This window comes from Trachurus trachurus (assembly GCF_905171665.1).
Source record: "Trachurus trachurus genome assembly, chromosome: 21".
In the NCBI taxonomy this organism is placed as follows: domain Eukaryota; kingdom Metazoa; phylum Chordata; class Actinopteri; order Carangiformes; family Carangidae; genus Trachurus; species Trachurus trachurus.
Window position 1 is genome coordinate 2781875 of NC_139899.1, and position 26309 is coordinate 2808183.

The window sequence follows — 26309 nt, forward strand, 5'->3', positions numbered from 1 at the left end:
TATTACAAATTTGCCTGATCGCAAGCATTTTGCATAATCCTTAACATGGTTTCTATTCATCTGTATAAAAACAGCTGGATGAAATGTCATGTTGTTTTCCACTCTTTGAGGTGTGACTGGTGCTCTTTTGAAGACATCGTCACTTTGCGCCCACGTCTTCTTCTATGGTCGAATGACACATGAGTGCAGCACCACAAACTCCATCCATCCATCCATCCATCCATCCATCCATCCATCCATCCATCTGACCCCTTCTTTCTTTCTTTCTTTCTTTCTTTCTTTCTTCTTTCTTTCTTTCTTTCTTTCTTTCTTTCTTTCTTTCTTTCTTTCTTTCTTTCTTTCTTTCTTTCTTTCTTTCTTTCTTTCTTTCCATCTACCCTGTTTCTCTGTCTTTTTCTTACAACAATATACTTTTGGTGAAAAGATGTGAACTCGTTGGCTACATCACATTCATTGCAAAAACTGGAGCAGTAACATGAATAGCTGCTAGCTACAGAAATATAATTAAGAGGAAACAGAGCCAAGAAACAGACAGTGAATCTCTTCCATATGGCCTCCATATTGACATGGGGTCAGAGGTGAGCTGGAAGCATTTGAGATTTTCAAGTGGACCATGAGTTAGAAAAGATTGGTCTAATTCAAAAGTCGTGTTATTGGAAGCTGCAGTCTGTATAAGAATGAACTTGTTCAAACTAGAGACAATGGTGGAAATATTCAGTACGTGTGTTGGGTATATCACTAAATCATTCAATATTCTCAACTAAATTCAAAAAATAATGTGCTCAGTGAATATTAACATGTTTCCTGTATGGTGCTGCAGTATACGTATAGAAGATATGTTTGTGATAACAGCTTAGGCTATAAGATAATATGATAATTTTAGTCATTAATCACTTTGCTGAAAAAACATCAACTGCTTCATTTAAAGTCGAGTCTGTATGCGATGCACATCCTGCTACTGTCTCCCTGTGGGAAACAGATAGTAACAGTGATAACACTCGACGAGGACTCGCACACATTCTCTCCTCAGGTGAGCAGACCTGACTTGTGTGTTAAACAAACAGCATTAGCATGCTGTGTTCATGCTGCAGCGGTTATGAGCGATGGTGTATTAGTTGTGGTTGTTATATTCAAACCATTAGTGTGAAAACCCTGCTCCTTGCCTCACGATAAACTGTACCAGACACTACACATGCATCTGCCAGATGGATTTAATTAATGCAGCAGCACCTCTACCTGTGTAAACGGGCAGAGCATCGGTCCTGACGCAACTGGGTCAATACAGGATTTAATCAGTATCATCATCACTGATACAGTACGTCGATGGCATTCATACAGAAATACAATATTATGTTAACAGGCTGGTTAAAACCGCTTTAATCAATTCCTGCTGCAGCAGCTACAAGTGATTAAACTGATCGTATAGTGTGTGGGTTTCACAGTGCAAAAGAGTGCAAATGATCTATTATTGACAATACAGAGTCAGTGGGGGTCTCTGATCGATTACATTCAGGGTCCCATAAAGGCTCGGCCCTCATAGCCAATATAAGGCTGCGTCCCAATACTCGCACTTCCCCTCAAAATCAGCCTAAGCCCTTGGTTTTGTGTGTTCCGGCGAAAGTGTAGGGTGTCCCAAACGTCAAGACACGTAAGGGAAGTGCTGTTCAGCCCTTAAAATCCACTTAATTTGAAAGGCCATGTGATGCACACTACGAATTGAGGGGAAGAAAATCGAGTGCTGCACACAGGAGTCCTGGAAACCACTGAGCCATACGCAGCCAGCCAAGTTAAAGGGATAGTTCACCCAAAATTGAAATTTGTAGCGGAAGCTCTTCCCGGTTCGTCAAATTTGACGAACCGGGAAGAGGAGCTTCCGCTACAAAACAAGCTTGAAAAATAGACTTATTTAATTTTTTTCGGGACAATTTCGCATTTCGGGGCTTCAATACAAGACGGACATTACATACGAGCAGCATGGAGGTATTTGGATGTTTTTTGGTGTGTCTTTTTGTTACGAAGACAGTTGGTATCCATTTGCAACCGTTATATGGACATGCACTGCTACGTCGAGACCCCCTGTAACTCAGAGAAGTCACGGAGGACTCTGAAACTTCTCCCAGCCCTTAGTCCACATGAGGGTGAGTAGATAATGAGTGAAATTTCAATTTTGGGTGAACTATCCCTTTAAGTTGGTAAATATTATACAAATTATATCGGGTGGTGGTTATAACGGACGTGCCTGTCATCAGAAGACAGTGGTGTGTAAACACTGTTTTGATGCAGAAGCAGAAACATGAGTATTAAAAGAAAAAGATAATTAAAGAGTATTAAATACTACAGACACCAGAGGAGACCTGTCACGGTGGTTTGTGAACGGCAGCGCTCCAAACTGTTCTGCGAGATCGTGACACTTCACGTGACGCCGGTCTGTCGCCTGTACACCTGCATCTCTTTTTTACTCCTTTACTCCCGCTGTGTCTTTGAACAGCTGGAATACAGAGCTGTGTTTTTGATCGACATCCGTTGATTTGTCAGACGAAGGAGAATAAAAACAGCCAAGGAAATGGGTAACGCCACCAGTGGAGCTGGCATTTTTTAAATGAGGGCAAGAAGCGTACGTCGACAATACGCATGACGTAGGTGAAGACGTCTGTTACGCTAATTTGCATGAAGTGGTTGTTGTAGGTAAAATTCCCTATCCCTTCGTCAGTGAGGGGAATCTATCTAGCGAGTGCACTGAAACCAAGGTGTAAGGTTAAAGGAGGAGAACTGGGATTGGGCCTAAACCTGATGTCATGTGTAATGTGTTGCTTCAGCTCTTTGTGTCCTGTTATTGTGATCTTACAGAGCCACGCTCGTAATTTCGTTCTGCTCTGCATCTCTGATGTTTTTTTGCTGAATGACAATAAAGAGAATCTTGAATCTTGATGTGTTTCCCCAGGAGACTCTGATGAGGAGTTCTAAGCCCGTTTGCACATGCAGTTCATGGTCGACATGGAGACAGCAGCGAGACAACGACGGTGTTCAGCTCTGGGAGGCAGTCAGCTCAGCTCAGCAGACCCAGAAGAGTGATACCGTCCTCGCATCAGATACAGAAAATGCAGCAGAACAACATCTGTTTCTGCTGTAGTGACTGAGGTGTAGCATCACATCTGTACAGATCATGACAGGACAAGTGGAGGCCGGGGGACCATGTTCTGCTGGGGGACAGGGTCGGGGTCAGGAACACAACACAGGACTTACATTCATTTAAACCAGCCCACTAATCAGAGGCTAAAGCCCTCAGCAATGACATGAATTTGAAAATCGCACTATAGTCACTGACAGAACACACACACACACACACACGCTCTAGAGCTAAAGTGGGTCTGTGGTTTGATGCCCGGTTCTTCCTGTCCACTAGCCTGACAAGCCAGACTATATCATCAACATGTCTAGTCTGGCAACGAGCGGTAGACCTCGGCTCAATCCAGGGGGCGGGATGAAGGCTGTCTTTCAAACTGCATCTGCACGCAATAGGGTAGCGCTACGACTAATTTATTTATTTGTTTGTTTATTTCAGGCATGTCAATTAAATCATCATCATCACACTTCATCTTAGTTCAAATAATACAAAACACATGGCTGAAAGGGAAAGCGGGAGAAGGAAAAGCTTATCTAGTCCCGCCCCCATTACCCACAGAATAAAATCTTTATCGTAATCTTTTCTTTTCTTTTGCTTTTTTACATTTTGACATAACATGTTACAGCAGTAGGTAGTATACAGAGCTGAAGTTTAGCTCTAGACAGTACATACAGATTACGTGTGTGTCTGCACATGTGTCCATATTTGTCCATCATGAGTGAACAACAGTCTCATCTTGTAGCTTGACATGTCACAAAGTCACAAAGTGGTCCAATCGACAGAGAGCAAAAGTCCAGTGTACTTATTTTTTGTTGGGATGGTGTGAGAGCCCTTTTATGCCATTTTTCTTTTATTCATCCGTCTCTTCTGTGGCTTTCGCCGCGCTTAGCTTCGCCATATCCTCCCGAGTTTTGGCTACGTCAGTTCGCATCATTGCGACGTACTCGTGAATTGCTGAGATGTCAAGAGCAGGATGATGTTAGCCTGACAAGCCAATTTAAATGTATGCCATTATCGTGTTAAGCCCAATGACTCTCTAAACAGAAAGAGCGCTGTGATTGGTGAACACAAAAAAACTCAAAATGTTCCTATGGCTCATTTCTTGACCCACCTACGGAGCAAATATATTTGCTGCCGCTAGGGTGCAGCTAGATTTCTAGGCTACCTGTCCACATGTCGGAAAGCAAGATACCAAACATTTTGGTGGTCAAAGGTCAAGAATCAGTTTGATACGGTGCGTCATATAGACCCTTTCAGAGAGTATAAACAAAGACAGGTGTGGCTCATTAGAAAACGCTCTGGTACACTAAATGGAATGGAGCCTTAATTAGTATCCTTGGTAACACCTGTATTTGTTTATACTCTCTGAAACGGTCTATAGCTCACTGGCTAGGGCAGGCACCCCATACACAGAGGCTATAGTCCTCGCTGCAGCCGGCCCTGGTTCAAATCCCTGTGTACCCTTCTGCTTGTCATTCCTACTGCATAAGCTCAAAATCTTTCCAAGAATATTTATCTTATTTCTTGTCAAAATGTCTCATTTCTAGTCAAAACTAATTACTTTCCACTTCAAATAAGACTCTTCACCTAAAAATGTACTTGTTTTTAGATCATTTTCAAATTTTCAATTGAAATAAGTATAAAAATCTGCCAGTGAGAGTACATTTTTTGTGCTTGTAAGAAGAAAGAAAAACGTGCTCCACTGATTTTTCTACTTATTTTAAGTATCTGAAGTGTCTAAAAACAAGCTACTTTTTATGTGATGAGTCTTATTTAAGTATAATTTGTTTTGACTGGAAAAGACATTTTGACTAGAAATAAGACAAATATTCTTAGTAAGATTTTTAGTTTTTGCAGTGCATACCTGCCCTCAATGCATCACTGGTGTTAGAAATGCACTATAGGTAGGTAGAGGAGTGCTGATTATATGTGTGCGTGTGAATGATGCCTTAAGTGTAAAGTGCTTTGAGCGCTCATAGAGACTAGAAAAGTGCTTTATAATAATGTCCATTAACCATTTACACAGGCACAGGGAGAACATGCAAAGGTTGCTAACAAGATTGTGGGGACTCAGTTTGTTGATTTAAATTGCTTATTTTAAAAGGCAAGTACTGGGAAAAGCTAGGGGTATGTGTTTAGATGCTTTGAGTACAGTATGTCTGGTTACCATCTGCTGTGGTTACTCTATGTGGCCCTAAGGTGAAAAACTACAGAGACATTCATTCATCCACACTGCCATTAGGGAACTGAACCTGGTTGAACAGGGACAGAGATGGAGATGATGTTGTTGTCGATGCTGATGTTGATGTACTTGATCTACTTCACTTGAGACTGCCTTCTGTTGCACTACTGTTCTTTTGTTGTTCTTTTTTTTACACTGGGGCTGAGATATATTGCATGTGTGTTGGAATGTTTAGTTTTTTATGTTTTTTACACCTACTGCAACCCAATTTCCCAAGTTGGGACAAATAAACTAGACTTGACTTGACGAACTTGGCCGGCTGAAGTGCTGCAGATAGTTCTCATCACATTAATTATTTACTACTAAATACATTTGGGAAGAAAGAGGAGACAAAATAAAATAGTTTAGCTTTAAACACAGGAAGTGAAATGTGATAATTTCCCCCGTGACCCAAGCCAGTTGCTACATGTGTTAGGGAGGAATTTGTGGTGATGCCGATGAAGAAGAAGAAGTACCAGAGTCCTGGATGTCTTATGCTGAAGGAAAGTGTTATCCAGTGACGGAGAGCGTTCTCCTCTAACTCTACAGCTGTGTCTGCACTCTGCAACCTGCCAGAGAGTGAGATTGAAGATGCCAAAGAGGGACCATGGCCTTGGCATGCTCCTCAGAGAGAAAGTAGGGCAGATAACTGACCCCAGCAGTAATCTAGCTCTCCACTATAACACAGAGGGATTGACCATTAACTACACAAACTATCAGGGAAGTAAAATTATTCACTAACAACATGGTGTCATAATGTTATGATATAAGGATTTTGTTCTAATGTTGAAGCTTTATTTCAACATGTAAATGACTTCCTTACCTCAGAAAAAGTGTTTTTTTGTTTCTTGATCTGTGTCTGTCTCTGTGCTACTGCAAATTGCAAATATTTTATTAGTTTCTCCGTCGGCAGAACGAAAAATTCCGCGACAATAAAAAAGTCTCATATTAATGTGGATGAATCTACGTTCCCCACACTTGTTAATGGGCCCATTTTAGATAAATATATCGTTTTGTCTCTATCGTTATTTTGTTATTATTAGTGGTGGTGGAAATGCTGGTCGAGCCGACCAGCGTTTCTTTACTTTCGGTTTCGTGGCGAGTCATGAGAATAACGCCGCCGAATCTCCGTTTATGGTCGGAACTACGACGGTATGTGATCGTCTTCCAACCTCTGACTTTAATTCTTGATGAATGAAAACATGAGTCTGTCTTGCGCCGGTCAAAGAATTTCACGGTGCACACGGAGGCTCATAAATGTAGTGTGAAAACGCTTTGCTTTTCCAAAACTCCTTGTTGTCCCTTTAAGTAATTCTGAATCTGAATGTGAAATACAGACTTTTAACTGTGGTTTGTTGACCCATGTTACGTATATGTCTCCCCTACATGTTCTATGTTCCCCATGTTTTGTCACTCGTACCTCTGGGGAGGGAGGGAGTAATGCATGCTGGGATGCCAGTCACAGGTACAGGGTGTCCATCCACATGCAGCAGAAGCTGAATGTGACTTTCTCTCTCTCTCTCATCCATCAGTGTGAAAAATAAATGCTCTCCCAACAGCTGGAGAAGTCTGTGCACGTCATCTGTGGACACCTGTGTCCCAGCATTAACCAGATGTCTCTGTAATCTCTGCACGGAGCTTCATCAATAGCAGCCGAACGCACACACACGCATTTCAGTCTCAGTCTAACGCCGCTGAAACGTCCGCCAAGTGACATCCTGCAAACCTCCCATGTGTTTTACAATGACAGACAATATGGTAAAAGGTTGATGTGATTGATTTAATGATGAATGGGCCAATCAGCAGTCTGACCTACATGGGACTGTGGGTTATAGTCATCATCAACATCGTCATCATCAGCGTGAGATGTTGAGACATTTCAAAGAAACAATGTCCTGTGGAAAAGTGTCTCCATTAAGCAGGGAGACGGAGCCGTGTGTGTGTGTGTGTGATGAATGGCAGAGCTCTCAGTAGCAAATTTAATCTGAGACCAGGCAAACGATGCACTCCATCTGACTAATCATCCAGCTGTAATGTCACAGCGCAGCAGCCATCCATCCGTGTCTTTATATCGGCGCTCGTCTAACTGAGGTGTCATTTCACCTCATCAGCATACTTGGACATTTGTCTTCTATCCTGGTTTTATTTGTCTCCTTTTCTTTTTGACAGTCTTTTTTTATTGGGGAAAGCTAAATGATCACAGGAGTGTATAATGAAGTGTTTCCCATTTACATCATAGCAGAGCCATCCACCAAACGAGCCACCAATACAAAGACACCGTCTGTCTAGACCAGGAATGGGCAACCTGCGGCCGGCGGGCCACACACGGCCCGTTGGGCTTTTTAATGCAGCCTGGCCCATCGAATATTGGCACGCAATTGTCCAAATGATAGAAAAGACCACAAACTTTGATGCACTGGCAAAAAAAGATTGACCAACAACACTGCTCCCAGTTTTATTTTACTTTGATAATGGCTTTACATGTCATTTCAACATCAACACTGCCAATTTGGTGTATATACTTTTGTACATTACATTTTAATTGCTATTTTTCTATTTTATTATGTATAGTTTGTTCTTTATGTTCTATATCCTATATGTTGTTATCTTCACTGTGCGTACAGTAATGCTGCTGCCGCACTGTCATTTTCCAGCTTGGGATCAATAAAGTCTATCCATCCATCCAGCTATCTATTATATTAGTTAACATGAACACGCTCCATCCATCTGATACTGGCCCGGTCTGGACATCAAATTGTAAAACTCATTGTGGCCCCTAAGCCAAACAGTTTGCCCTGCACCCCTGGTCAAGACAATTATAATAATACTGCAAATAAATGATTATATTTGTATGCATATGTCATGTGTAAAATGTACAGCATGTACTGTGTACAAATAATGAGTGAAAACAACAAATGAGCTGCATAACATTACAGTAAGTAAAGGGAAAAGTTAAGGACATCTGAGGTAGATGCTGCGGGGGTTATCAACTAAAGAAAAAAAACAGTAACACTTTATAATAAGTACACACTATTAAACATTAGGTAAGCATTAAATACTGAATTCATCATTTATAACACATGAATACTCATTAGTATGTAGTTTATAAACACAGTTAAAAATGTTTTACTCATTGATAAGCACTAACTGTATTTATAAACTACATACTAATGAGTATTCATGTTTTATAAATGAAGAATTCAGTATTTATTAATGCTTAACCAATGCTTAATAGTGTGTACTTATTATAAAGTGTTACAGCAAAAACTTTTGGATTGAATCTTTTCTAAACTGAGAAAATCCATAACAACTTTAAAATGTGAGAGGAGATGAAGAAGAGAGAAACAGATGGAGCAGAAGGAGATGTTTCTTTTCTTTACAGCATCTAGTCCAAATGTCACCAGTCTGACTGTGAAGGACATAAACCCAAAATATCACAGTAAACAGCCTTTATACTGAGTGGTGATGGTAAATGGACTTGCACTTAAGTAGCACTTTTCTAGTCGTATGCAAGTTACAGTGTTACTCACATGAACCCATCCACACACACACGTCATACAACACTTGTAGCTACATATCTATATATTTTCCACGTGGTATCTCAGCACACCGCTGACCTTCTGGTTGGTGGACAACATGCTCCTCCAGTCCAGACTTTGTATCAACTGAAAGGTTCCAGTAACATCAACAAACTGCAACAAACTGCATCCTACGGTGGCCCTGAGGTGCAAATCACAACAGCAAATCAGAAAACACAACAGCAAAAGAGAAAACACAACGACAAATTACTAAACACAACAACAAAACAGAAAACACAACGTTGTGTTTAGTAATTTGTCCTTTTTTTCTCTCTTGCTGTTGTGTTTTCTGATTTGCCGTTGTGTTTTCTCTTTTGTTCTTGTGTTTCCTGATTTGCTGTTGTGATTTGCACCTCAGGGCCACCGTAGCATCCACCTCTGATCTCTACACTCAAACTCACTGCTGTCTGACTGCGGTGGCTGCAGGACCTACTATAAACACTCAGGGATGTATATTAGACTGCTGCTCACTAATTAAACAAATCAAAAATGGCTGCATGAGGTCAGTTGCCATGGTGTCACATGGTGGTCTGTCCTGTGAGGGGACGATCACTCAGAAACAACAGCCTCAGCCGCTTCACTGCACTCGCGTGTTTCCTCATCATGTTGTCACAGGGAGCTCCCGGTGTAACAGGTGGGTATTAGTGGAGGATGCAGCTGCACCCCTGGAGTGCAGGGTCATGTGGAGAACCGGTTGCAACAATCCATTTGCTTTTCAGTGAGAATTGACAAATTAAAGGGGGCGGGATACGAGATTACTCCCTCTGCATGATCTGTTGCATCAGATCACATCCCATGATTTACGTGGCGATAACCATCGTTATGCTAAATGCTAAATATCCTGCATTTATACAGGCTTCTCTAGTTTAACACCATGACTCATATTCACCCATTCATACATACATTCATACAATGGGTCTGCATATACGCTGCGTCTCTATCACACATCAATTATGCAACAGGGTCAATGTGGGATTCAGTGGACTATCTGTTCTTCCACAATTGTCTAAAATAATCCGCTGCAGGAAGTGAATTGGTGATTTCTGCTTAACGGTTCATGCTAAAAACCTGACGTCACACATTCCTCTGCTTCACGAACACAAATCCCCTATAACACGGCTCAGGTGGAAGATGTTTACTCTCTCGCTGTGTGAAAGTGGTGTCACAGCCTTCTGTGTATAATATCAACACGCACACTGACAGGCTTTGAGATTTATATTCATGTAACACACAGCGTGTCTCCAGTGTAAGCAAACATACATATTTTTGTATGCACTAGACATACATGTCGATATATATGAAATTCTTATGTAAAAATCTATGTGCAGATGGGAAATTCAGTAGGACTGTGTAATATTTGTTTATGGGACATTGTGTTTTTTCCATAGTTTGTATAATGGGCAGTAGACGTGAGTAGATTTTACACTATGGTATGTTTTAAAGCAAAGACATCAGTGTCTATATTAGGGATGTCACAATTACTTGTTTTCACAATTAATCATGGTATTAAATGTCACAATTAATTGATCGTAAAGATTCCTAAAATTCACTTTCTGAAAAAGATGATGTCAGAACCATATCGGTAGATGTGCGCCAAAGTAAAGGTAAATGTACAGATACTGGTCCATTTATCTAAAGTAACGCTGAATTGGTAGGAATTTAAATGTTTGCATGTCATTTGTATTGTAAAAAAAAATGATTAAAATAAACTCAAACATTTGGTATAGATGACAATTAATGACTTAAATATTTCAAACACTTCCCCCTGCGGATTAATAACTGGTCCTATATTAAGAGATTAGTAATGTTATTATATTTTGACTATATTTGATTTTATAGTGTTTTGAAATGTATTGATCCATAATAATCGTGATGATCGTAATACCGTGATTATTTCTCTGACAATAATTGTACCAGGAAAGTCTGTAATCGTGACATTCCTAGTCTATATTCAGTAATTATAAATGATGTGTATGACGCTCGTATTTTCTTTTCACAGTTGTGCTAACAACATGTAAATGTAACGTTAAGTGTGATTTGTTATTCCGCTGCAGCCATCAGTCACTGGAGCTCACGATATGGTCCTTCACATTATCTCTAATGTAGACAGAGATGAAAGACTCTCAGCCCTAAACCTGCAAAGCCTCTGTCTAAGGCAAAAACGAAAATCTCATTTTTACTTCAAATCCCAGCGATCAATCTTCCCCTCCCGCCCGTCCGTCTGTTATCTTCTCCCATTTGTCTGGGGTCTATTTTGCCCCATCCATCCACAGACCCGCGCCATAAAGCCAACTTCTCTGACTGCCTCGGCGCGCAACGCCGCCGCCGCCGCTCTCTCCGTCAAAGCCTGAGGTCATCTCGGGGAATGAGATGGCGTTGCGAAGATAGTGGGAAAAATGTCACCCGGCGAATGAAATATTGACGGGCAGAAGGGCCTCGCCTCTTTCTCTTGCCCCCGGGCCGCGGATTGAGAGCGGCGCAGTCGATGGGCAACAAACAGGAAAGCCAAAACAAACACACTAATCTGCAGGAGAGGAGGCACACGGAGTAATGTGGGGATGCCACCATCCTTTCCATCCTCCTCCTCTGAGGTATTCTTTATCTCCTCCCTTCCTCTAAACAAAAACCATCATCAGATTCACTTGCACTTGAGTTTATTTCTAGCCAGAGGCTTCCAGGCTTAACATATGATCCCCTTCTGCCAAATAAAGAATCAATATGATGTAAATAAGTAGAGAAAGAATAAATCCCAACACCCAAATTTGCATAACTAGATGCAAGGTGGGTGAAAGATGTCAGCCTTGTTTAAAACTGTCTGCTGGCTGTTTTCAGGGAGCTTCGATTACAAAGCAGGAGAGACGGCACGGAGAGAGAGATGTCATCCCTCTGCCACTGAACAGAGGCGCTCTATTGTTTGCTTTAGCAAAGCAGGCTCACACAACTCAGTGAGGTGTTGTGTCAAGAAACAAGTCCAGGTGGGTTTGGTGGAGGTGTATGTACGGTACGGCAGCATGGAGGCAGTTCACCAGGCTCTCACTCAGGTGACACTGACTGTGGTGACTCACCATTGATCCATTTGGCTTCAGGGTCGTGGATCTTGAACTCAGGTTTGAACAAATCCTCCACCATCAGTTTGGTGTCACTGCCGGCTTGGTTGTCAACTGCAAAGGAAAAAAAACATGTATGAGGTATAAAAACTTTTCCAGCCTCATTGTGTTTATACCTGCAGCTTTTAACTTTGTCAGAAGAAAGGCTTTTGTAGGAGATGTCAGAGCTGAACTCAGTGGTAGAGACGTTGAAGCCATGTGACCGGGCTGTGATTGGTTTACTTTAAACCAACACTAAGGAACTTTTCAACCTTCATAAAATATTTTCATAACTTTTGTGATGATATATCGACTTACAACAGGTTGAATGAAACCTCTGTCATGGCCTGAGGGGGTCTGTATCACCTTCACTGGCAGTAAGCAGCTTTGAGGAGCATGGTAGGAACCCGGCTCTCACTTAAGTTTCACTTTCGTGAGTCACGATGAGGAGGGAGCAGCAATGTGGTACGTTCCCATCGGATTGTGTATGTGTGTTTACTGTGAAATGATCCGTTGGTAACAGAAACTTAGTTTGGACGTCTTCTGTTAATTTCCATGCACCGGGAGATCAGGATGTTTACGGCGTTTCGCGCTAGTGCTCATGGGAGATGGAGTCTTCCTTCAGGTAAAACACTACCGCTTTGGGCCACTGGCGCCGCCAAACTCAACCAATATTGAAAGTTCTTTAGTACTGCTTTATAACTCTGTTTTCTATGATAACCCCAAAGCTGATGTAAAATCTGCTGAGGGAACCTTGTTGATGCTGATTTAGCAACTCCATTCACTCTCATTTAGATGACAACACAAGTGCTAGAAAGTATTGCATCCTGTGTGGGTCTGGGAGATACTGAACTTTCCAGATACACTTGGTGCAGGTGTGATCAGAGGAAGCACATCACGTTTCACAATGCTACAGTTTATATCATATTTAAACATTTTACCCACATAACACTATGGTTGATATTATTGGTTAATTTTATTTGTAAAGGACTTATTGAATCAGCATGTACACAGGTTGGCTGTTAAGAGTCAATGCATTACCATGCTAAAGATACAAAAAGTGACTACAGCAGATAATAGATAAACTGTATAAAAGGGGGGAAAAAAGCCATTAACTAATATAAGGGATTCTAACAAAAAACCTTTTATTCTTTAAAGGGGAACTACGCAAGTCCGGTTGCTTTTCCGCTGTTTTACTAACCCTCCTCCTGGTCATGTGCATTTGTTTACAACTAAGCCGGCGAGGAATCAACTCATGCAGCAGAGAAGAAATATTTATCATATATGATTACAATGTGTATATTTGTGTAGTCTTATCTGTCATAAACAGGAGATTATGGGTTATGGGCCGCCTTGTGTCGTGGTTCTGCCGAGACACATCGGAGGCTCTGGTCTTACAAGGTTGGTTTTCAGCCAAGAGATGCTAGGTAGAAGGCAGAGAGCCTCCATTCTCCCTGAACAACTTAAAAGTTATTTATTTAACCATCACAATTACTCCGAAGCTGTTTAATTAAGGTAAAAATGTAGCAGAGTTAAGGTGAAAATCCTGCATAGTTCCTCTTTAAAAATCATCCATGAATGTGGCTCCATGGTCACATGGCTCTGTGTGATGTGACAGGCGGTAGGAGGAGACAGGTGACAAACCCACAGAGAAATATCAGGCAGCTCTTGCAGAGAGCGTTCAGCCTTCTCCTACATGGCTGTCTGCACATGACTGTACTGTCTGAGTTACTGCAGCCATGGGGAGGGCAACACAACACAGCAAAACAAGACAAAAAAACCCCACATATGAACCCTTTTACATGCTGCTTGAGTGGCACAAGAACTGGATGAAAGTATCTTTAAAGCAGAGCCACATAAATATAACTTCATCACTGCAACCTGATAAAAAAAACAAAAAACAAAACCAGAGCGTCTGTATTTTCACAGGAAAATAAGAACAGATGGATGTTTGCATTTGCTTGTCACGATAATGTGTTGTGTGCTTTTAAACTAGATGCACACTGTACACAAAGACATGTTACACACACAGGCACACACACAAAAAGATCTTTGACAATGAAATAAAATATATTGCACATGGAACAGTATGCTCTCTCACAATGGCTGTTCATATGTTCAGTTACAGGATGATTATTACTGGGCTGGAGAATCCTCCAGCTGTTCCAACGAGGCCCCGGGATGTGTTTCATTTTTTAATTATGAAACGTTCTGCCTTTAGCAGAAGAAAACACACCGACACAAATCACCCCGTGAACGGGACAGCTGCTGATTGTGAGCAAAATAGGAGGGCCAAGTCGTTTTGAATGTCAGCCATATTGGCTTTCCTTGATAACTCCGCACAGCGTGTTTGTTTATGGAGGCAATGAAAGTCTAACTAACCGTGGAATACACCAGAGGGGGTGTACTGATGGTTTTACATCTGAGGAACACTGGGAGCTATTTTTCATCATGTTGGGATCAGGTACACAGTGTACAGTACAGTAGTGTTGTACACTTCTGGAGGCTCCTCCCACCTCCACACAGGATCCGAGGAGCTCAGTCAGAGAGACCATCAGGTTCCTGGTCACCTCTTTTCTCTTGTGGTTGAGTTAACAGCTCATCCATTAAAGGGGACACATTATGGAAATATCCCTTTTTGAAGGCTCTTTAACAGTATTAGGGTGTTTGTCTTGTCTTCCGGCCCCCAAACTGTGAGAATTGACAAATAAATCTGTAATGTGCAGATTCCCTAGGTTGAAATCCATGTGGTTTTATAAACTGTTCCCTCAGATGTCTTCCAGTGATGTAACTAGGATTCGAATTTGCATAATACCACCCCTACCTGGGACCGGTAGAAGGGGTGGAGCAAGTAGTGGTTCATTTGCATTTAAAGCCCCAGTATGTAACTTATTTGGCTTTTTATTAGTAAAAATCAATCAAATATTGCTTTCATAAATACGTATTCCACTGTAGTCGAATCACACCCGCATATAAATGAAAGCTTTCTGGTACCTTAGAATGAGTTGTTACAAGTCGTTACAAATACATAAGTGGGCGACGCACCGAACCGAGGCGGCCATGTTGCATCACCATTTTTTACGTTCAGTGGCAGCATGACCGTAGGTAACCACGGAAACTCACCGGAGCTGTCGGCTCGGGGAGAAAGTTTTCCAGGTAGCGCCTGTTAAAACTGTCAGCACTCTGTAGTGTGAGGAAGGACGGAGGCACTGATATTGCATTCAGGTGCCACCACTTGTTTACATAGACGCTTGTTTATCCTGTTACATGCAGCGTCTGTTGTCTGTCTGACGTCTGCCTGATTTCACGTGAATGCAACATCAAGAATACGTTCAGATATGCAACCGCACCGCTAGATGGGGGGAATTCCTACATATTATACCTTTAAAGGGACAGACACTGAAACCAGCCGTTCTGAACAGGGCTGTTTTGAGAGGATGAAAAGAGCTGCGATGTTTGATCCTTGGGGTAATTTAACCAAAGCATGTCACAGACATGTCTTTAAGACACCTGGGAACTATTTTAATTTGTGGAAAAAGGGCAGAATATGTCTCCTTTAAGAATCATGGAGGCCTCTCTAAGGCTGTCTTTACACTACATGGTTCAAGTGGCCCAATTCTGATCCTTTCCTCTCAAGTGGCACAGATCGGATCTGTAACACCAACATGTAAATGGGAAAAAAAAAGCATGAAATCAGACATAGTCAGATTGGATTCAGACATCCTTCGTATGTGGACATAGATCAAATATGAATCAGATATAAATACATCTGTAATCTAAACAGACAGATTGGATATCTGACATCTTGGATATAATGCGAGTCGTACTGTACGTCATCAATTTGACGACAGCGGTGACGACCGATGTAGCAGCCCTCAGTGCTGCATACACCCAGGCCTTAGTAAGGACTCTTTTCTTCTCCTCCACCTCCAAATGTGACCAATGTTCTGTGCACCTCTAAAAATGCTTTAGAGAAAAATTGCTCAACATATTGTGTCCATTTCGTCAGTGTCCGTGTTGTTTTGTTCACCGGCCTATTCCTTCTGCTGCGTTGGCAGCCAAAGCACATGTGTGCATGTGGGTTGTTTGACACAAACAAAGCAGGTGTAAATGCAGATATCAGATATGATTCACTTCTGATAGAACCGGTAAACAGACATTCAGGGAAAATCGGATATAGGCTACGAATCTTTATTGGGCATCAAGACCTGCAGTGTAAAGACAGTCTATGTTGTAAGAGAGCTCTGAGCTCTGCAGGCAGATCAGGTTTCTGCTTTGATCGGATCTGATCAGTAGAGAATAGGGAAATCATGTCCAATCAGATGAACTGACCTCTGGTGGACCTCAATGTTGTGATCAGGAGAGATGGGAGGAAGCTGGGCTGAGAGATTAAATACTTAATCTTTATTCTTTTGTTTTTTTTTCTATTCATGTCATTGTGGAACATTGAGTGTAGAAGCATCAGGCAGCACCACTACTAAATGTGAATCAACTGAAAGGGTCTGAATACTTTCAGAAAACAGCGTCTCTGCACAGAGTAACATTATCATTCATTTGGAGCTGTGTTTCTGGCCACCTGACAAATGTAAGCAGAATATTCACACCGCTCTCAGCTGTGGCTGGATGTCCGCCAACTCCCCGGAGAAACATCTGCTGGATATAGCTACTCCACCGTGTTCAGTAGCTATTCACCAACTTTATCCGTCTCCTCTGTGGTGCAGGTCAGGCACTGACAGTTTTTTTTGCTGGAAACAAAACTGAACCAAATCAGTGAAACTGAAAAATGTAAAAAAAAAATAAATAAATAAAATAAACGCTGAAGGCAAGTACAGATTTGTTTTGATAACTTGACAGTCAATTATTTAAACGTAAAAAGATGATCAGTGCAACTTTAATGTGGTCACTTATCATATTCTAGATAATATAGGATATTCTGTTCATTCACAGTTATGTCAGATAATAACAGGATTAAGGCTAAAACATACTCTAACTTTATGGCAATGGGCCAAAATGTCGAACTATCCCTTTAAGTATTTCACAGTGATGATACTGTCGTGGTTTCCTGTCTAAGGGCTTGTTTGTGGAGCAGGCTTCAACTGTTAGTTAATTCCTGATGTTTCTAAAGTTTGATTAGTTAGTTATATTTCAATGTGTGGCTCTTTTTTTTTATATGGCTTTTGAAAGTGAGAGTGGGATCTATTCACAGCCAGGTATTTGAACTCATTAACAGATTTTTATTATGTCTCCATTGACATAAATATTTGCAAAAACTGTATTTTGTAGCTTGTTTGAAAAATACACGCTATTGTGTAAATTTCAACAGAATAAATTATTGAGAAATGACTGAAAGTGGGCGTGAATGACAGCATGGCATAGCAAGGCTTGAATTGTTAGCTAAAGCCAAGTTTCCAGTATCTCTCTCTTTTTTTTTTAGATGATTTATAGATTTATCTCAACTGTAATCTGAATGTGTCTGTAACTTCAGACAAACATTTTCAAAATAAGAGCTTTAGGGGCCGTGTCCACCAGACGCGTTTTCAGCGCTCAGGGCGTCTATTTTACATTCAAACCCTATTGAGTTGGGCGCTCACAGCGCTCAGCGCCCTCGGCGGTAAAACGCCCTGGGCGCTTGCTTCTTTTTGTTGCGGCGCTCAGAGCGCTTCGAGTTGAAATCTGTTCAACTTTTAGAACAGCGCCGCGCTCGTCAATGTCACTTTTCCCCGCACTGACCAATCAGAATCAAGAAGGGGCGGGACATACGTTACCGACAGCAACACAACCGGAGACGTGGCTCGGTTTATATCATGACCCACACTTGTATTGAAGGTAGGCCGACCTCAGGGTCCATGTCAAAAGCTGCCGCTAATGCTATTGTGTATTTCTGACACTCGTTGTAGTGTTTACATTAAACAAGGCAGGAACACGGAAGTGTCAGAGGACTCGTTTTGTAACCTAGCAACAGCGGCATTCTGACGAGGGAGAGAGAGAGCGCTAAGCGCTGGGAAAGCAGCGCTGAAAGCGCGTCTGGTGGACACGGCCCCTTAACCTGCAATTTCAAAATAAGAGTACTTGATGTTTTTTGTTTGTTTTCAAATATGAAGTCACATGATGCAGCCATAACTGGGTTCCATACACGTAGATGCCGCCTCTGACGCTGCTGCCCATTGGAACGGATCATCGTCGCCGCCATCTTGGGGGGGACGTGAATGGGATTTTGTTGTGTTTTGTTTTACCTAGTACTGCCGTTCGTGACATGCATGATGTCATCTATGGTTTTTACCATAGGAACTCCCCCCCAAGATGGCGGCCGCGACGATGTTCCTGACAAGCCCGAATGCGGCATCTATGACTGGGTTCTGTGTGATTTCACACATGATGTCATACAGAATGTTGGACATCCTGTGTGATGTCATACAGAATGTTGCCATCATCATGTGTGATGTCATACAGAATGTTGCCATCATCCTGTGTGATGTCATACAGAATGTTGCCATCATCCTGTGTGATGTCATACAGAATGTTGCCATCATCATGAGTGATGTCATACAGAATGTTGCCATCATCATGTGTGATGTCATACAGAATGTTGCCATCATCATGTGTGATGTCATACAGAATGTTGCCATCATCCTGTGTGATGTCATACAGAATGTTGCCATCATCCTGTGTGATGTCATACAGAATGTTGCCATCATCATGTGTGATGTCATACAGAATGTTGCCATCATCATGTGTGATGTCATACAGAATGTTGGACATCCTGTGTGATGTCATACAGAATGTTGGACATCCTGTGTGATGTCATACAGTTCCTTTGATCTCTGCTGATAGGCTAGCACTTGACTTCAGAGACACATTTCTCATTTGATACTCACAGTGAACGGCAGAAAGTCTGACCTCTCTGTTAAGTTACGAATGATTAATCGCAAATAGTTAATTACGAGATATTACGAGGGATTATTAATAACCTGTAATACATTAGTAATTAATTTATAACCCACATCTTGTATTCCTTCTCCAACCGTGCTATACAGTCTGTGTTAAACAAAGTTGGCAGAAAGTGACAAAATGTCATCCGCACAAGCAAATCCTAATAATGGGAACCAGCAAATGGGGAATGCCCCTCAAAAGCTGCAACTCCTCAAAAAAACCCTTCTAGACACAAATATTGTAAAAGAGCTGGCTGAACAAAACGCTGCTCTGAAGCAACAGCTGCTCAGCAAAGAGAACGGCTGGGAGCAGGAAAAGAATAGGATGCAGGCTTGGTATCAAGGCAAGCAACGGGAAATGGAACTATTTATCCATGCAAAAATGCAGGAACTCCACCGCTGCACGGAAGATCTCACTGCCTGCCGAAAGAGCAACCAGTGGTTCCACAACCAGTTGAAGCAAAAAGACGAAAAGATTCAATCGCTGGAGGACTGCTTGGCCAAGTCACTCAGTCAGCTCAATGCAACATGGAAGAACCAAATGAGAGCAAAGGAAGAGAAAGCTGCAGCTGAACTCAAAGCTCTGCAGGAGAGCTACGACAAGAAGATTGAAGAGAAAGACAAAGAGATCTCCAGTGTTAGAAGTGAAAACATGGCACTGGTGACAATGAACGAAGAGTGCAGGCTGGAACTCCTGGACATGAGGACCAAGTTGCAGAAATGCAAGTCTGACTGTGAGGCCAAAACCAACGCCCTGCAGCAGATGGCTAGCAAGGACAAGAACATGGCAGATGAGCTCCAAACTCTGCAGGAGAGCTGCGACAACAACATTGAACTCATCATGAAAGAGAAAGACAAAGAGATCTCCAGTGTTAGAAGTGAAAACACGGCACTGGTGACAATGAACGAGGAGTGCAGGCAGGAGCTCCTGGAAATGAGGACCAAGATGCAGAAATGTATGTCTGACTGCGAGGCCAAAACCAATGCCCTGCAGCAGATGACTAGCAAGGAAAAGAACATGGCAGATGAGCTCCGAGCTCTGCAGGAGAGCTGCAACAAGACTGGACTCATCATGAAAGACAAAGACAAAGAGATCTCCAGTTTTATACGTGAAAACATTGAACTGGTGAGAATAAGGCAAGAGCGCAGGCTGGAACTAATGGACATGAGGACCATGTTTAGGAAATGCGAGGCCAGAGTCAACGACCTGCAGGAAAGACTTGCACAGGAGACGACAGAGAAAGAGGAGCTGCACAGAAAGACAATAGACATTGAGGAGAGTTGGCTAAGAAAAGAGAGAGACTGGTTGTTGTGGAGCAGACGAATGGAGGAGGACATGCAGCGCCTGACTGCTGAAAAGACAGAGTTTCAGGAACTGGCCTGCAGAACCGATAAGGAGAAAGCAAAAATTAAGAAAGATGAGGAAAAGAGGCTCAAAGAGGAGTTGAAGGAGCAGAAGAAGCAGGAGAAGAAAGAAAGGGAAGAGAGAGAGAAAAATGAGAAGAGGGAGAGGAGAGGAAGAGAAGAGCAAGACAGGAAAGAAAGAAAAGAGAAAAAGAAACTTGAGAAGAGGGAAAAGAAAGAAGGAAAAGAACAAGAGAAAATAGAAAGAGAGGAGAGAAAACAGAACGAGAAGAGGGAGAGGAGAGAAAGAGAGGAGAGACAGAGGAGAGGAAGAGAAATGACTGTGGAGGAATAGAAACCCCTCCCCTCAACTCCCCCTCCCACTTTCTAACCCCTACCCTCCTCCCTTTACCCTCCATCCCCTGCCACCTCAACAACTCCTCCTAGCATCATGCTCTCCTACTAAATGAATGGATTCAGTGTCAAGATTGGGTTTTCTCCAGGAAGTCTGGTTTCTCCCACCTATTTCCTTTAAAAAAAAAAAAACATCAGTTCTGTTCATTTTGTTGTTCTTGATAACAAACATACATTAACCAATCTATGTTAATCAGCAACAACTGCATGAATGATGACACCAATCCACAAGTACTTGAAAAAAGCAGAGAAGATATCCCACCGACCATCTCTCTATGAAATCCCCCTCTCTTTCTCTCTATCAAAATAATCTCTCTCTATCTCTCTATGAAATATCTCTCCCTCCCCTCAACTCCCCCTCCCACTTTCTAACCCCTACCATCCTCCCTTTACCCTCCATCCCCTGCCACCTCAACAACTCCTCCTATGATGCTCTCGTACTAAATGAATGGATTCAGTGTCAAGATTGGGTTTTCTCCAGGAAGTCTGGTTTCTCCCACCTATTTCATTAAAAAAAACAAAAAAACATCTGTCCTGTTCTTTTTTTTTTTCTTGATAACATACATAAAATAATTGGTAGATGAGCAACAATTGAATGATTGCACAAATCCACAAGGTCTTGAAAAAAGCAGTGAAGATACTGCAGCAAAAGCAGTGAAAAAAATGGCAAGAATTTCCTAGATTTTCAATAGGGTCCTCCATCCGACTTCATCATCACCTCTCTCTCTCTCTCTCTCTCATATATATTTATTATGTATATAAAATATTAAATTACATGATTGTTCAATGCATGTAATTGTATTTTTTTTGAATTTCTTTGTTATTTAGTTTAGTTTAAACCAACACTAAGGAACTTTTCAACCTTCATATAATATTTTCATAACTTCTGTGATGGTACATCGACTTAAAACAGGTTGAATGACACCTCTGCCATGGCCTGAGGGGGTCTGTATCATTATGGTCTGTATCGCCTTCACTGGCACTAAGCAACTTTGAGGAGCATGGTAGGAACCCGGCTCTCACTTAAGTTTTTCTTTCACTTTTGTGAGTCACAACGAGGAGGGAGCAGGCAATGTGGTACGTTCCCATCGGATTGTATATGTGTGTTTACTGTGAAATGATCCGCTGGAAACAGAAACTTAGTTTGGACGTCTTCTGTTAATTTCCATGCACCGGGAGATCAGAATGTTTACGGCACTACGCGCTGGTGCTCATGGGAAATGGAGTCTTCCTTCAGGCAAAACACTACCGCTTTGGGCCACTGGCGCCGCCAAACTCAACCAAAACTGAAAGTTCTTTAGTACTGCTTTAATAAGTTTATTTGTATCAGAGAAAATGTACAAATTATGAGATATTATTGTTTTCAAGGTAAATTCATGCAAAACAGCAGATCTGTCGTCTCTACAGTCTCTGCATTTGCCCCGAAAACAACTCCATCTCGTAACATTCTGTTATTATCTCATAGCGTGGTGAATGTGCAGGTCACAACTTGTCCACCAGAGCGTTTTGAAGTTGTTGGATTGTGTATTTGATGAGGGAAACCAAGAAACCCCATTAGCCACTGTAGCGTAGCTCTGAGCAGCTCACGGCTCTGCTCCACCGTTCTAAAAATAGCTTGCACCAACAATTAAAGGTAACAAACCTACTGCTATGACTATTACTGTAGACTTATTTAATGTCCAGTGCCCAAACTCCCACCACAGTGAAAAAATTATGTTTGACTCAACACTTTGAGAATTCAGGATTGTTGCTGTACTTGCTCCTGTTTTAATACATTAATCCACTCATTTATTTATTTGTCATTATAGATTCTGTTGTAAATTTGCTCATTAGAACAGAAACACTGAACCTTGAAACCAATTAATGATTTTAAAGAAGCTTAAAGAATAGCTGAGTGGAAACTGCAGAGCTGGGAGAAGAATCTCTGTGGGATCATCAGGTTAAACCTTTACACATCACTCTGAGTCATTAGAGCCATTGTTAATGCAGCTCAAATAAACAGCAGCAGCTTTAATGGTGCGCAACGTCAGTTTTGCATGATATCACATTCAGTTTGTAGACTTGTTAATAATGTTGGGACAAAGTGTATAATGAAAGAGGCTTCCAACCTTAATGACCACATGTCGCTATGGGAACATATCAGCAGCATCCGTAACAATAACAAAACAGACAGTTACCTTAGCAGAATAAAGACTCAGTCAAAGTTAGATGAACCGTCTCAAGTTTAGTACCAGCTACCCACCACCTCACTTACCCCCAGCCCTCGTCCCACAGCTTCAACCAGAGCTAAGAGGAGCCTGTGCAGGTATGTCTACTGTTTAGAGCTTAACTGTAGTGTTCTGTATACCTGTCCATCTGAGGTCAAGACGTGAGACCTGCCACTTACTTTACACTACTGGTCAAAAGTTTGGACACACCTTCTCATTCAATGGTCTTTTTTTATTACTTTCTACATTATAGATTCACATTGAAAACATCAAAACCATGAAGAGACACACTATGGAGTTATATAGTAAACACAAAAACGTTAATGGGACAACGAGGAGTTTCTCCATCGGCAGAACGAAAAATTATGCGACAATAAAATAAGTCTCATATTAATGTGGATGAATCTCTGCTACCCACACTTGTTAATGGGCCCATTTTAGATAAATATATCGTTTTGTCTCTATGGTTATTTTGTTATTATTAGTGGTGGTGGAAATGCTGGTTGAGCCGACCAGCGTTTCCTTACTTTCGGTTTTGCGGCGAGTCATGAGAATAACGCCACCGAATCGCCGTTTATGGTGGGAACTACGACGTATGTGATCGTCTTCCAACCTCTGACTTTATTTCTTGATGAATGAAAACATGAGTCTGTCTTGCGCCGGTCAAAGAATTTCACAGTGCGCGGAGGCTCATAAATGTAGTGTGAAAACGCTTCGCTTTTCCAAAACTCCTCGTTGCCCCTTTAAATTAAAACTCAAGTGTTATCTGTCATCTGACCTAAACCCAGCTGAGATGGTTTGAGATGAGTTGGACCACAGAGTGAAGGCAAAACAGTCAAGTTCTCAGCTGCTCTGGGAACTCCTTCAAGACTGATGGAAAACTGTTCCAGGTGAGGAACTCATGAAGATGACGACTAAGTGATTAAAAGAGTGTAAAAAGCTGCCATCAAAGCAAAAGGGGCTAGTTCCAAAAATATTAAATATAAAACATATGCTTTGTTTAACACTTTTTTGTTTACTACATAATTCCATATGTGTTCCTTCATAGTTTTGACATCTTCAGTTTGAATATACAATGTAGAAAGTATTGAAAATAAAGAAAAACCACTGAATGAGAAGGTATAGGTCCAAATCTTTGACTGGTAGTTTATATAAAACCCATAAATACCATGATTATTGGTTACAAGCTTGTGGAGAAAGGCAGCTGTACATAAAGCTGACATTCATGAACGGGCTGAGAATCAGTTTTCCTGGTGTCTGATCATCTGTCACACCTGCACCTGAAGCCATTTTGCCCTGAAAGTGGGCGTGCACGGAGCGGATGGTAGTCGTGGGTTACCTGGTGTGAGCAGGATGACGGACATGGTGATGAGGGAGCAGACCACCAGGATGACCAGCAGAGCGATGGCAATCCCCTTCCAGTTCCTCTGAGGTGGACTCCCCCCACCCAGGTCCTGTGTAGAGAGAGAGAGAGGGAGAGAGAGAGAGAGAGAGAGGTCAGAGTGGCAAACTGTGTGTTATGATGAATGCAGCCCCCCCCCCTGCAGAGTACACAGTCAGTTTTATATTGTGTAGTTTTCCAGATGTCACACATACAAAGTTGATTGTTATAAGACGCTGCCTGTTCAGACCCTCATTGGAAAGAGACACAGCTCCATCCTGATGATAACAACCTGTTAAAGGGGAACTATGCAAGTCCAGTTGCTTTTCCTCTGTGTTGCTACAGTAACCCTCCTCCTGGCCATGTGCATTTGTTTTAGGGATGTCCCGATCCGATATTGATATCGGATTTATGTCCGATATCAGCCAAAAAAACGAATATCGGATTATATCGGACTGCATCTAAAATCTCCGATATAAACGCTCCGATAAAAGCAGTCCATTATTCCGCTCCAGCACTTCTGTCCCATATGAATAGGTGACTCGTTCACACTCCAACACAGTAGGTGGCGGTACTGCACCTTAATGTTGGTGCTCCGCCTGCCAGAGAAGAAGAGCGGCCGGCTGCAGCATGCAGAGATCACATGATCACAACAACAACAGCGTGTGTGCGACACAACTATTGGCGACACACACACACAGACACGGGTGCATGGACAGGTCGCGCTTGCCCGCTAATAAACGGTAAATGCGCTATATTGCTCTAAAGGTCGGTGGTCAGATTCTTCTGGAGGAAGACCAGCTGGTCCACATGTTGTGCCGTGTTACGGTGCGTTCACACCCGGGCGCGAGTAACAGTGCTAAAGCCAGAGTTAAATTAACGATGCTAATTTCTGTTAGCCTGTCTATGGCGTTTTACATTATACGTTAGCATTAAGCTAGCGGGCTTTATGCTTAGTTGTGACGCTGGCTGTGTGTTTTGAACGTTGTTTCAAACTATGGGTATGATTAAACATCTTTGATGCTTAACTATTGCTGCTTAATATATTGCTTTACTCCTCTTTTTATTTTATGTATGCCATTTTTACTGTAGGGCAGACTATAATCTTCAATTTGGAGTGACAAATAAAACCTTGAAGCAAGAAGATTTTGTCTTTTGTTTGACATTGATGTACATACAGTAATTCAATAACAGTTGTAAATAAGGTTTATTTTTTTAATATTTACAGTTCAAAAGTAAGCTCTCTACTGTCTGTTCCATAGAATAACATGACAGCGGCAGCCTGTCAGTCAGCAACAGGAGGACTCTCCTTTGCATTAGAATTTGAAAAATATAAATAATCGTTTTTTTTCACCACCCCTAATATCGGATCAATATCGGTATCGGGTTGATATTGAGGGCTGCAATATCGGTATCGTATCGGAAGTGAAAAAGTGGTATCGGGACATCCCTAATTTGTTTACAACGAAGCCAGCGAGAAATGAATCAATACAGCGGTACATACAGTAACGTTATATACAGCTCTGGAAAGAATTAAGAGACCACTCCCAAAATGATCAGTTTCTCTGGTTTTACTATTTATAGGTATGTGTTTGAGTAAAATTCAATTTTTTTGTTTTTGTTTTATTCTATCAACTACCGACAACATTTCTCCCAAAATTGAAAAAAAAACATTGTCATTTAGAGCTTTTATTGGCTAATGACTAAACTAGTCTAAATAACAAAAATATTAAGTCTTTTCAGACCTTGAATAATAATAATAATGCAAAGAAAACATGTTCATATTTATTCCTAAAGAACACAGCAAGAATATTTTAACTCAGGAAAAGAAAAGAATGACTGTCGTACAAGTAGAGATGCTTTTACGAAACATTTTGTGAAAGTGGTCTCTTATTTGTTTCGGAAAAAATTAAGAGACCACTTTCACAAATGTTTCTTAAAAGCATCTCTACATGTATGACAGTCATTCTTTTCTTTTCTTTTTTAAATACCAACACAAACACAACTCATTCTCCTTAATGAGAC

General features: G+C 41.6%; 1 protein-coding gene across 1 annotated transcript in view; it reads right to left on the bottom strand.

Moving 5' to 3' along the window:
- dpp10 (dipeptidyl peptidase like 10) overlaps positions 1-26309 on the bottom strand; it is a gene marked incomplete at its 3' end in the record, with an annotated part of 171372 nt that overhangs the window by 108487 nt on the left and 36576 nt on the right. Inside the window, exons 2-3 of the mRNA XM_083996620.1 lie at positions 24243-24357; positions 11989-12084 (exon numbers count right to left, since the gene is read on the bottom strand). Of these exons, the coding sequence (XP_083852746.1) occupies positions 11989-12084; positions 24243-24357 (211 nt within the window). The remainder of the gene's footprint in view (positions 1-11988; positions 12085-24242; positions 24358-26309) is intronic.